Source organism: Mustela erminea, chromosome 16 (genome assembly GCF_009829155.1).
Source record: "Mustela erminea isolate mMusErm1 chromosome 16, mMusErm1.Pri, whole genome shotgun sequence".
Taxonomy (NCBI): Eukaryota; Metazoa; Chordata; class Mammalia; order Carnivora; family Mustelidae; genus Mustela; species Mustela erminea.
The window spans coordinates 7,613,701-7,627,137 of NC_045629.1; the positions used below are offsets into that span (position 1 = coordinate 7,613,701).

Consider the following 13,437-nt stretch of genomic DNA (forward strand, 5'->3'; position numbering starts at 1 on the left):
TGCCCCAGATTCATGTCCCTGTACCTCCTACCTTCCAAAAAGTGATCGCTTTTCTATTTGTAGAATTGCAGCATCTCTTTTCTCAGATCTTTGATTTATTTCGTACCGGTTCAGAATGATTTGATAACTATCTAGTTGAATTCCAGGGACCAGACAAACTTAGGGTCTTCTTTTCCTCCACCATCTTAACTCCTTCCCCCCACTCCTGATTTCTTTGTAAAAATTTTTTTATTTAAATTCAATTAACATAGTTTATTATTAGTTTCAAAGGTAGACTTTAGTGATTCATCAGTTGCTTATAACATCCAGTGCCCTCCTTAATGCCCATCACTCAGTTACCCCATCTCCCCACAAACCTCGGTTTCTTTTAGTTCTTTATCCATTATTTACTTTAGTTCTTTGAGCATATTTAAGGCAGTTGAGCTGTTTGTCTAGTGAGTCCAACGTCTGGGCATCTTCAGGGGCAGTTTATGTTAATATTCCTTTACCATATATGTGAATGGGCTAGAATTTTTTGTTTCTTTGCATGCTTTATTTCTTGTTGAAAACGTAACATTTTTAATATTATAATGTAACTTTGGAAATCGGCATCATTGTTGTTAGTTGAGGGTTTTGGTTTTTGTTGTTTAGTTATTGTGTTCGGTTTAGTGACTTCTCTGAACTCCTTTTGGTAAAGACTAAATTTATTGTCATGAGTGGTCACTAAATCTGTTAGCTTACTGTCCACCTGGTGATTTCACAGAGATTTCCTTCAGTGCCTGGGGACAAAACAACTCCCAGTACTTACATCTGGGCTCCATGTGTCTTGGGGCATACCTGCAATATTCAGCTGGGAAGCATAAAATGTTGCCTTTACTCTAATATCTTGCTTGCCCAGGGCTTCAAGATCAGCCAGAGATGAGTGCTTAGAGCATTCTCAGGTCTTTTTAAACATGCACCCTGGCCGTTCATGCACATGGCCTTCTAGACTTATGTGGAAGCTTTTCGAAGTCTTTATTCCCCCAAGGCATTTCATTCCCTAGCCTTTTCTTCTCAGGTTTTTCAGTGTATCTATTTTTGCCCCAACTATGGTAGTGGTTGGTTTCTTTGCATTTAAATATTTTTGGGGGTAATCACCTCCGTGTAGCTATTTTTCCAACCTGAGAGAGTTCTGAGTTAGGGCAGGAAAAAAAAAAAAAAAAAAGAAAGAAAGAAAAAAGAAACAGAAAGAGAAAAAAGTAAAAGGAGGGGAAAGGCCTTTGTGTTAGTCCTTCAAGGACCCACCTAAGAGTCAACCACAATTGTTTGGAACCAAAAATCTGCTTTGCTTTCTCCATTATCTGGAACCTATGTTGGGAATATGGACTTCATCTTCAAGACCTAGAAGTGGGGGGTTAAGTAAGAGTAAGTTAAAATGACACAACGCTTTTGTACTGGGTTTCAATCAAGTTTTTCTCAAGCATTCACTTGCTTGGTGGAAAACTTTGACTATTTTCCGGAGATTCATAGAGTGGATTGTGACAGTTCGGGTCAGGTTTGTTTTGTTTGTTTTTGGTATTTGTGTGGAGACACAGGACTTTGGCATTCCCTCTCCCACCTCTTTCACTGATGTCACCGTCATTTCTGTTTTACCTGCTTTGAGACTCTACTAGGTACATACATGTTAAAAATTAATATATCCGCCCCCTGCCCCGGAAAAGTCCTCTCTGCTGTCCACAGGAGCCACCCGCAGACAGTTTTACCGCTTACAAAAAAGCAGTCCATCCCTCGTGCCCTCCCTGCTGTTCGGCCAGCGGGATAGCGGTCCCACAGTCCGGCCAAGCGTCCGTCCGCCGCCGTCCTCCCCGTCTGACTCTTCTGCTGATTCGGACGCACTCTCGGGCAAGTCATCTCCCATCTGCTGGAACCTTCCGGACTGTGCATCCCACGTGTATTTGACGGTGACCTTGAATTCAGCCATCTCATACCGAAAAGCTTCAGCACGCGGGCCTGCTCTGGGGTCAGCACATCGCCCTCCTTGCCCACCTCGTGGTCGGACAGCAGCGTCACCACCCCTCTCCGGAGGGCGGTGGGCAGGCCCAGCTGCCTCAGCTGTGGCTCCATGGAGTGGGGGAACTGCTCCAGGGGCCGTGGGTCCAGGGTCGCAGTGAAAGTTGCTTTGTTTCCGGCTGGAGCGAAGTCCACTTCGGCGTATTTCGTAAACCACTCCTTCACTTCCTCCTTGCTGCGGTGGGTGAAAAGGACACCGACCTCACCCCTCAACTTCTTGCTGACCTGATGTAGGTTGTCTGTGTACTCGTCAGCTGGGCTTCGATCCAAGGCCACTATCATCACCTGGTTTTTGCCAAAGAACATCCGGCTGTGCTTCCAGTTTAACCGCTTACAAAACGGATGTCCTTCGGCTTGCTGGCCACGGAGAAGAGGAACAGGTACTTGTACGTGGCCACACATTTCCCAAGCTCTTCGATCAGGTTCTGTTTCAGTTCTAAGCCTTTCTTGGCAGTTTTGGTTAAGGAAACTTTCTTGTCGCGCTTGGATTTGGGCATCGCGTTGCCGGCACATGCGGCGGCAGGCGGTGCTGACAGCCCCCTAAAGTCTATTTTTAAAAACAGTTTTGCCTATTCTGTTTTTTCGTATAAAAGAAATCATACAATATGATGTCATTTGTAACTCGTCTCTACCACTTGGCATTATGTTTCAGGATTCACCCATGTTTAGAACATTCCTTTTTATGGCTGCAAACTACGCTATTGGATATGCCGCATTTCAGTTATCCATTCATCAGTGACAGACATCTAGGTTCTTTGAGCATTTGGAATATTATGAATAATAATGCTATGAACATCCATGTACAAGTGTTTGTGCAGACATGTGTTCATGGCCTCAAAACTTATTTTGCATCATACTAATATAGGATAAGCCAGCTTACTTTACTTTAGGGAGTATTTGCTTCTTGCATTTTCCCATCCCTTTATGTTCAATCTTTCTGTAATTAAACAGAATCTCTTGTAGTTACGATGTAGCTTCATGTCATTCTTTGTCCAAAATGATAACTTGTCTTATTACTGGCAAATCTAGCCCACTCACAATTACAATTACTATTACTTTTGGATTTGTGTCTATCATATCTTGAAATATCTTGTTGTACATTTTACATATTAACATTTTACATGTTCTACTCCTACCTTGTCTTTTAAATTGACATCCCCATCCCCTCCCCTAGTTTGGAAGTTATATATGTGTTTTTGTTTTTTGGATTTGTTTGGTTTTTTGGTTTTTGTTATTTTTAGTTGACTTTACATTGTTTTTGTTGTTTTTAGTTGAATATCTAAAGGGAATGACTATTTCTTATCTACTCTCAGAAAATAGTGGAACGAACCATAGAATAGTTCAAATTCTATCATCTCTCCCATTGTACCTTTAAAAAAAAAACCTTTTGAAACATTCACAGGTTGAAAAGAAATTGTAGAGATACTTACACCTTTCATAATTATAATACAATATCAAAACCCAAAAACTGGCACTCTTGTGTGCAAATTCCTTTCATCTTATCACATGTATAAATTCATGTAACTACCACCACAATCAAGATACAGAAGTATTCCATCACTGCAAAGATCTCATTCATGATGCCCCTTTATAGTCATACCTCCTACCTTCTCCCCATCTCTAATCTCTGCCACTCACTAATGTTTTCCATTTCTATAATTTTGTAATTTTGACAAAGTTATATAAAATCAGACCATATGTGACCTTTGAAGATTAGCCATTTTTATTCAGCATAATGACATTGAGATCCAGCAAAATTGTTGTGTACATCAGTAATTCATTCATTTTTATTGCCAAGTAGTATTCAATGGTATGGTTGCGCCATTTCTTTCTACTTTTTGGATATTATGAATAAAGTTGCTATAAATAATCACGTATGGGTTTTTGTGTAGATGTAAGTCTTCCTTTCTCTGGCATAAATCCCCAAGAGTACAACTGCTGGGTCATACGATAACTATTATATATAGATTTTAAAGAAACTACCAAAATTTTCAAAGTGGCCACTTTACATTCCCACCAGCCACGTATGAGAGATTTGAGTTCTCAGCACTGGCATTTGCCATTGCCTTTTTAAATTTTATTTGTTCTAATAGGTATATAGTGATAAGATTCCATTGCGGTTTTACTCTTTCCTTAATGTTTTAGTAACAGGCTAATTCCTCTCCAGTCCTTACCCATCTCATTCCTTCCCCATTCATGCTCTATAACCACTTTTATTGGATTCTTAATATCCTTCTAGCAATTTGGTTTTACAAATGTAAATTCTAACTAAGTCAAATATAGGTATTATTTCCTCCACGCCTTTTAGTTTTTATTTTATTTTATTTTTTAAAAGATTTTATTTATTTGACAGATAGAGATCACAAGTAGGCAGAGAGGCAGGCAGAGAGAGAGAGGAGGAAGCAGGCTCCCCACTGAGCAGAGCCCGATGCGGGGCTCGATCCCAGGACCCTTGGGATCATGACCTGAGCCAAAGGCAGAGGCTTTAACCCACTGAGCTACCCAGGTGCCCCACACGCCTTTTAATTTTTACACTATTTTCCCATCACTAATGTATTCTGAATCCTTGCCAAATTAGTACAGTGCATCCTCATTTCTTCTTTATAGCTGTACAGCATCCCATTATATAGATGTATGATAGTTTGTTTTGAAAGGGCTTTGTGATTCCACATTGCATTATTTCAAATATTTTATCATAAATAATGCTTCTTTTTTGAAATATTTACTTGAGTAACTGTTTTTCATTTCTAGAAATTTTTTTTCCAATTTTCAATTTGATACTGTTTACACTTGATTCTTTCGTCGCAGCTTAACATCCATACTTTTTTTTCTTAAGTTTTTTTATTCATTTATTTGACAGACAGAGATCACAAGTAGGCAGAGAGGCAGGCATAGAGAGAGTGGGGGAAGCAGGCTCCCCACTGAGCAGAGAGCACAATGTGGGGCTCAATCCCAGGACCCTGAGATCATGACCCAAGGTGAAGTCAGAGGCTTAACCCACTGAGCCACCCAGGCACCCCTCATACTTTGTTTCTTAAAGTTCCCAAGAGTCTAATGATTTTTAGCTTTTTTGTCACCTGGTATCATTTATGGCAGGCAGACTGTTCCCTCCTATGGTTTGAATTTGGGGGGGAGTTGAGCTCACTCTCAGCAGACTAAATTTATGCTGCCTAGATTGAGGATGTCACTGTCCATAAAGAACTTGCTTCTTCCAAGTGCTCAACAGGCAAATCTAGTTCAAGGAGATTCTTGATGTTAAATTATGAGCTTGTTTTCCCGGCCACAGAAATAGTATAAATTCAAAATCCAAATATATATTAATATAAAATTCTAGCTAAACATTGTCAAGGGAAAAGCTCCCTCTTCTAATTCAGGGCCCTGGCCAAAATAGGTAAGTTTTCCCTTCCTTCCTGAAGAGACTGAATGTTTTTCTAGCTCACTTTGTGGACAGAGTGCAGCCCTTATAAGGGTCCTGGCTGTATGACGGTGAGTTATTTTCTGAGCCCCAAAGTTAGGTATACCATGCAGGTTTTTAGTTTCTTTTTCAGTTCTCTCTGGACATTGGAGATTGTAATTTCTTTATGGTAAGCTGATTCTTACCCTAGTTTAGTTACTTCTAAGCATTCTGAATTATATGGAATAAGCTTTTTTATTTGTTTACAGCATTTAAAATTACCTCACAAGGGCAAAGAGCAAGGTAGCAGACCACGGAGTCAGGCACACCACTCTGAATCCTGGCTGTTACATATAATAGCTCCGTAAGTATAGGCAAATAGCTCATCCCTTTAGCTATCAGTTTTTCCTATAAAGCAAAGATAAAGTTGATGTGAGAATTACACTAATAAAGAATGTAAAATGCTTAGTATAGTGACTAGAATATCTCAACTACTTAAATTACTGTTCATATTTTAGCAATTTTTACAAAATAAAGTAGTATGTTGTTAGAGGGTGGAACTGTGTCATGTCACTTTTACCTTTTTTTTAAAAATTAAACTCTATGCCCAACATGGGGCTTGAACTCACCTCAAGATCAAAAGTCACATGCTCTACTGATTGAACCAGCCAGGAGCTCATCATGTACCTACTTTTAAAAACATCCATAACACTGATTGCAATAGTAGACAAATTCCCCAATTATTTATATATACATAAGACACTAATGCTGTCAATAGAGATTAACAATACCACACTGACCACATCTAACTGTGAACACAATAGTTGAGAAAGGATGACAAAATAAAAGTTTACCATACAAAATAAGATGCTGTTATGAAGTCTGAAAGTTGCATACAATATTGTAGTATACAGAAGTCCCTTACCATTAGGGTAATCCAAAAACAGAACAAGCTCCCTCATAAAAAAATGAGCTGGTCAATTTTAAGTACTCAGAAGCAGAAAGTGAAGGACTGCTTAAGAGATGGGACAGAAAGGATTCCTTTATTGGGAAATGCTATTAGTCAACCGTGAAATAAGAGGAGAAAAAATTATTTAGATACTGCCTCATGACACTAATTTAAAAATCCCATGAATACTGCATGAGAGGAACAGGCTTGGAAACAGCAAACAAAACTTCTTAAACATGTTAGAAACACAAAATCAAATTTAGGAATACTTTTTTAGCTTATTCAAATTGAGTAACAAGAGAAGCAGTTCTCATGCCTTGTTCTATTCCACATCAACCATACCATCATCAAAAATTCTCTCCTGAATGTATGTTATGACTGCATTGACATTTTCCCCCCTTTTCAGTATAGACAACCATTCAAAGGCAAACCCAAATATTAAAAATAGTATGAGAAAGCAGTCACAGAAAACTCAGAATTAAATTTTATTTCACATTGGTAGAAATCATGAAAAAGATTTACATTTTCCCACATTACAGCACAACATTTCAATGGAATATTTCTTGCTATAAGATAGATCTTGCTGATTTGTATAACTAAAACAACAATTTTTATTCCTCAAGGTCAAGCAAAATGACTTATTAAATGATTGTTTAAAATTTTTAAATCCAGACATAAACATATGGCTTCATTATTAACATTCTATACAGTCCATTACTAAATTATTTCCATTATCAATTAGCACCCATTTATAAAGATGCATTCCTAACATTGTTTTAGTCAGTTGGAATACAGCAGAAAAACTACCAACAGTTTAGAAATACCAAGTATACATTTTTGCTACATATTAAACTGTTGTAACTATACCATATGTATTGAGTTGTGATTAATCTTTATCACCGATAAATTTGTTCTCCAATAATCTTTACCAATAATCTGAAAAATTCAACTACTTAAAATCAAGTAATTGCTACTTTTGTTTGCACAAAAACTAACTAAAAAAAACCCCACCTACTAAAGTGAAGTTTTCAATAAGTTCACTGGCAGATAAAAATAAAGCAAATTTTTCTAATGGACTGTTTATTTTCTACAGTAGTTGGTTTCAAACATATTTACAAACCAAGTAAACTAAAACTATGCTCAAGGAGAATCATCTTAGAGCAAATCATCTTAGAAATTAGTTTTTAAGATGTCTTAAATATTTCAGGACAGACTAGAATATGACCTACATACTCTTTCAGTAAATTACAGAAAAATACAACCACAGAATTATTCCCATTATCTAGACTGAAGATTCTAGTGACTATATAGGCCTAACTGTGGACTAAGGTGCAGTTTAAGAAATAAGTGTAGGAAGTTTAAAGGTTTCTTTATGTAAGAGTAAATACATTTTAAATACCATCAAATCTGTGATTCAAAATGTCAAATTACAGCATGTACTGGTAGCAGATGTCTATGGCAAGGAAGCAATATTTGGTCTGTTATGAAGGATAATAAAAAAAAAAACATTTTTAGAGAGGAAAAAAAATGTTCAATAGAAATGGTATCAGGGCCTTAAAAAAAAAAAAAAAAAAAGAAATGGTATCAGGGAAAATAAAGCCTGGTCCCCAAATTAAAAGGGCCATCAACTTAACAGAGGAATATTACTCTTTACTGAAGAAGCATTATCCCTATTATTGGGAATAATGTAGTAACACCTCATTCTTATTATGTATTACAATCATTAAGTATATAATGAATACATTTATAAAAATACAGATAATGCATGGTGACTAAGTAATTTTGGAGTAAGTCCATAGACTAAGTCACAGCATGCATAAATCATTTATATCTTAACTGCTCATTTATACCTGAACAAATTTTCATTAAGCAAACTAATAATTGTCAAATGATGTAATAAAAAATCTGGTTACAGTATTTTATTTTGCTGAATTACATTTGGGAAAAAGAAGCTTAGCTGCTTCACCTATTTTAATACTAGTATATTCTGAATCCTATTATACAAATACATGTATAGAAACTTAAAAGACCGTATTTCCCACAAGGAGAGAGTATTATGTAGTCGGTGTCATTGGTGGGTATTTGCAAAACATCTGAACACTGCAAACGTTAAAAGTTTCAAGATTGGGCACAGGAAAAGGTTTATACGCTACTACAATGATGCTGGTGTGCACTCCTACACAAGGCCTCTTAGTGACGTCAATCAACTGGAGGTAGAAGTTTATCAATGAATTGCTTGATATCCATCATTTCCTGTTTGGAATAAAGTGATTTAATAAGCAGTTACAAAATCAGTAATTAAATCCCTACTAAAATACCACCAACTAAATGTGTGGTGTGCCAAGGTAAGGTAAAACCATATTCTCACTACATCAATTAAATGAAAAGTTGTAACAGAAAAATGAGGGTTCAACAGAAATTTCAGAACATTTCCAGTGATTAGGATTATAACTGTACATTCAAATGATAGCTCCCAACTATTATGCAGTCCTATGAAAATGGTCTGCACTTTGCTATAGCTGAACAAAAAACACGGGTGGAGAGAAAGGGGCTTAGGAATAACAAAACCTATCCAGAGAAATATCAGTAAGGACACAATTATGGTCAATTAACCACAGGTAGAAAAACCTAGATTTTAACCTTCTCTCATTAGAATGAAATGCTAAATTCGTAGCATAAAATATTTTGTGCCTTTCACAAGGATTTATATACAAGCAACCATTTGAAAGACAACATGTACCTATGAAAGATAAAAAAGAACATATCAAGTATTCATTAAAAAAAAAAAAACGTTTTATAAGACTCCTGCATGTGGCTCGGTTTTCCCACTCCCCTCAAATAATTTCCTACTATCGTCTCTAGTATTTTTCTTTCTTTTTTTTTTTTTTGACATTTTATTTATTTGACAGCGATCACAAGTAGGCAGAGAGGCAGTGAGAGAGAGAGAGAGAGGAGGAAGCAGGCTCCCTGCCGAGCAGAGAGCCCGATGTGGAACTCGATCCCGGGACCCTGAGATCATGACCTGAGTGGAAGGCAGAGGCTTAATCCACTCAGCCACCCAGGTGCCCCTCATCTCTAGTATTTCAAGGCTTAATTCCACAAACACACAAATTAGCAACACAAAGAACCTTCACCCTTATAATTTAGTCAATCAGAAAATAAAGCCACAGCACATAAGTGCTCTATTTTACAACGCTCTAAAGTCCTTGAAGTTTCTTGGTGACAGTACCTCTTACTACCTCTTTTCACTTTCTGCTCCTCATCATTCAGTCCAATGTTCTCCAATGTGACTGCACAAAAAAATCATCACCTTTTTTTTCTTTGTTTCTTGTTATGTAAGCTCTATGCCCAACTTGGGGCTTGAACACACATGCTTGGGGTGTGCCAACAGTGATTCTTGATCTCAGGGTTATAAGTTCCAGCCCCACACTGAGTGTAGAGATTAGGTAAACAGAATCCTTTTTTTTTTTTTTTTTTTTTTTAAATTTTATTGATTTATTTGTCAGGGAGAGAGAGCACGCACAAGCAGTGGGAGTGGCAGGCAGAGGGAAAAGCAGGCTCCCTACTAAGCAAGAAGCCTGACGCAATACTAGATCCCAGGACCCTGGGATCATGACCTGAGCCCAAGGCAGCTGCTTAACTGACTGAGCCACCCAGGCACCCCTGGAGCTTTATTTTAAAAACACATCCACACAAACACAAATACCTGAGTTTACCTGCTAACCCCCAATGTGCTGAATCAGAATTGTGGAGTTTGTGGAGTTCTGGTGTCTGAATATTTATTAAGCTCCAGGGTATTTATAACATAAAGCCTACTTTAAAAACCAATGCTCTAGGCTCTCAGTTCCTCCTGGATACCTGGAGTGCCAGCCCACCTGTTTTCTGGATTCAGCACTTGCTGATGGTTCCAACTATGTTCTCAATAACAGCCTAGAATCCTAGGCCCCCTTGTCTTTCTGGATAAACCATATTACTACCTCTTTTCTCTGTCTGTAAAACAAATGATTCAGCCAGGCTGGGTGGTTACAAAACAGTTTTATGTAGGACTACCTCAGTGCTTGGCAATCAATTTTTATTCTAGGCCTTTTCAAGCCTCCAAACTGATGCAGGCCTCCTTCATTCTTATCAAGTGACCATATCTCCAACTTTACTGAAAAGATAAAGAGGATCTAATGTGAACTCTCAACAACTACTACCTCACCAATCCTTGTTCATATTCATTGACCCTCTTCTGGATTCTCAAGTGCCGTTTTCCTCTTTGAAGGCAAGCACTACCCATTTTAGGACTTATTTACATTATTCGATTTCCCTAAGATTCCCCCTATTAGATATTACCTTCTCTTCATCGCATTTTCTTCCTCCTTCCCTCATCAAGGGAGTCTTTTCCTCCCAACCATTAAAGAGTCTTTTTATCCTTTTTACCCTCACAAAAACTTTTTAAATAAAGGTTAATACATGTTGCCTCTACTTTTCCCATTTCCCTATCCACTTTACACAATCCACTCCATCTCCCCAAACATCCAAGGTCACAGATGGCTTACTATTGGTTAGTTTCTTCCTGGTCTATTTTTCGTCAATTTTTCTCTGAATCATGGGACACTATTCCCTTCTACTCTGAAAAAAAAATTTTTTTTTAAAAAAGATTTTATTTATTTATTTGAGATAGAGTGAAAGCAAGCGAGAGAAAGCATGAGCAGGGGGCGGGGAACAGGAGCAGGACCAGGAGAAGTAGGCTCCCCCTTGAGCAGGGAGCCCGATGCAGGACTCAATCCAAGGACCCTGGGATCATGAACTGGACCGGTCATATGCTTAACTGATTGAGCCACCAAGGAACCCTTTTTTCTTTTTTTTCTTAAATAACCTAACCAATTTTTTAAAAAGTTTGTTTATGTATGTAATCTTTATGCCCAACGTGGGGCTCAAACTCACAACCCCAAGATCAAGAGTTGCATGCTCTACCGACTGAGCCAGCCAGGTGCACCACCACTCTGGAATTCTCTCCTCCTGTACTCTCGTTCTACATCTAACTCCTTTTAATCCCTCCTCTCACCCCCAAGTTCTATTCCTTGGCTTTTTTCTCATGATATTCTCCCATGGTAATTCTTCAGTGATTAATAATATTGGCAATTATTCTAAATCTCTATCACAGGCTTGAGCTTCAGACAAGTATTTCCAAAACCCATTTTGTTATCACAGGGGCCTATCAATCTCAGTATGTTCACTGAACTCAGTATTATCTCCTTCCTGTTACCCTAAAACTGTTCCTTATACCTACTTTATGAATGGCATCCTGCTCTAGGACAGCCAGCTTTTCATAAGACCATGGCCCAACTGGATAGCTTGCTTTCCCTTTCCCTTTCTCTGCACACTTGCTATCCAAATCCTACCCACTCTTCCAAATCTAGCTTTTGCTTCATGTTCTTAGTACTTCCCAAGATAAAATTAATCTCACTCTTCTCAGTGTTTTAGAGAACTTTGAAAACTTCAAATATAACACTTATCACATTCTGTTTTCTATACAATTATTTGGATATATATCCACAACTATTTGGATATATATCCTTTTCTCTTATTACATTTTAAATTTTATTAATTTGGCTTAAATTTTAATAAAAAGGAATGTTTTGTCGTTTGAATTATGCACAAAGCTGGCATGTAATAGGGAAAACAGTGAATGCTTGCTGAATTAAACTGAATAAACTCTGATCTAAATCCTGCTAACCTATGATTCAATGTGAATTCATTAACTCCTTTAAATAACCAAGCAATCAAATGCTACTTACATTAAAAATATCACATGAAAAAAGCTGCAAATGTATCTCTGTAATCACTGCTTCCAAACAATTACCTGTTGACAGGAACTATGCATCATGCCTTCGTAGGTTTTGAAGGTGACATTGGCTGGATTTACTAATGTTTTTAGCTTTTCGGCAGTAAGAGAAGCAAACATTAGGGGAACTAAAGGATCACAGTCTCCATGGCACTGAAGAATAGAAATATCTCTATTAACACCACTGATAGGACCCTGCAAAAAATAAAAGAACACTAGTATTTATTCAAATGTATAGAGCATTATATGCCAGGCATTTACAACTATAGCTAGATATGCAAATATAATATGTTACTTCATAAGTTTTACTCGGCCACAGAAATAAAATTCCTTTTCTCCCTATACTCCCCACAACTCTTCAGTTAAACTTTTATAGGATATATGATCACCCTGTCTTGCTTTTTTAAAAGATTTTATTTATTTACTTAGAAAGTATGCAAGCAGGGAGAGTGGCAGAGGGATAAGAAGAGAAAGAATCTCAAGCAGACTCCCAGCTGAGCATGGAGCCTGATATGGGGCTTGATCTAATGACCCTGAGATCATGACCCGGGCCAAAACCAAGAGTCGGATGCTTAACTGACTGAGCCACCCAGGTGCCCCTACCCTGTCTTGTATTACTGTTTTCCCAATGAAGTGGTTTCTTGAAGCAGACTCAATCTTAATTATTCTTTATATGTTCACAGTATCTTGAAATAAGAGGTATGCTTTAATAGAATCATGTTCTTCTCAGTTCTTATTTAACTGATTTAAATAAGATGGTTAATAATTAGCATTTAGTATGTATAAGACACTGAAGAATTACCATATATAGTGATGAAAAAGATGAATTTGAAAATAAATGTCCATTTCTCCCATGTGTATCATATATTGCTTTACACACTAGTGAGTACTTAGAAATTCTATTCTATGGTAAGATTTTGCTATTAAGCAGTAAAAATACTGAACATTTGAAAATTTTATTTCTATGTGTAAAAGATTGTCCTAAACTTATATATACATTTCAAAATGTACCAAACACTTCAAATATAAGATTTATGACAAAAGGACTTATTTCCATTCTCTGCAATCCACAATAAAGACAATATAGTATTCAGATAAAGCCTACTAGGTACATCGCAAAAGTTTCGGAAAATTATTTTTTAAATAGGATGACTTGGGGCGCCTGGATGGCTCAGTCATTAAGCGGCTGCCTTCAGCTCAGGTCATGATCCCAGGGTCCTGGGATCAAGCTCTGCA

General features: G+C 37.4%; 1 protein-coding gene and 1 pseudogene across 2 annotated transcripts in view; both read right to left on the reverse strand.

Annotated features, from left to right (window-relative positions):
* Positions 1 to 602: 602 nt before the first annotated feature.
* On the reverse strand, positions 603 to 4,328 carry LOC116575042 (annotated as a pseudogene).
* Positions 4,329 to 8,484: 4,156 nt separating this feature from the next.
* Positions 8,485 to 13,437, reverse strand: part of LYPLA1 (lysophospholipase 1) — a 37,640-nt gene continuing 32,687 nt past the window's right edge. For both annotated transcript variants that reach the window (XM_032316124.1, XM_032316125.1), the window contains exons 8-9: positions 12,220 to 12,396; positions 8,485 to 8,624 (exon numbers count right to left, since the gene is read on the reverse strand). In XM_032316124.1, coding sequence (XP_032172015.1) covers positions 8,571 to 8,624; positions 12,220 to 12,396 — 231 coding nt within the window. In that variant the 3' untranslated portion in view covers positions 8,485 to 8,570. The remainder of the gene's footprint in view (positions 8,625 to 12,219; positions 12,397 to 13,437) is intronic.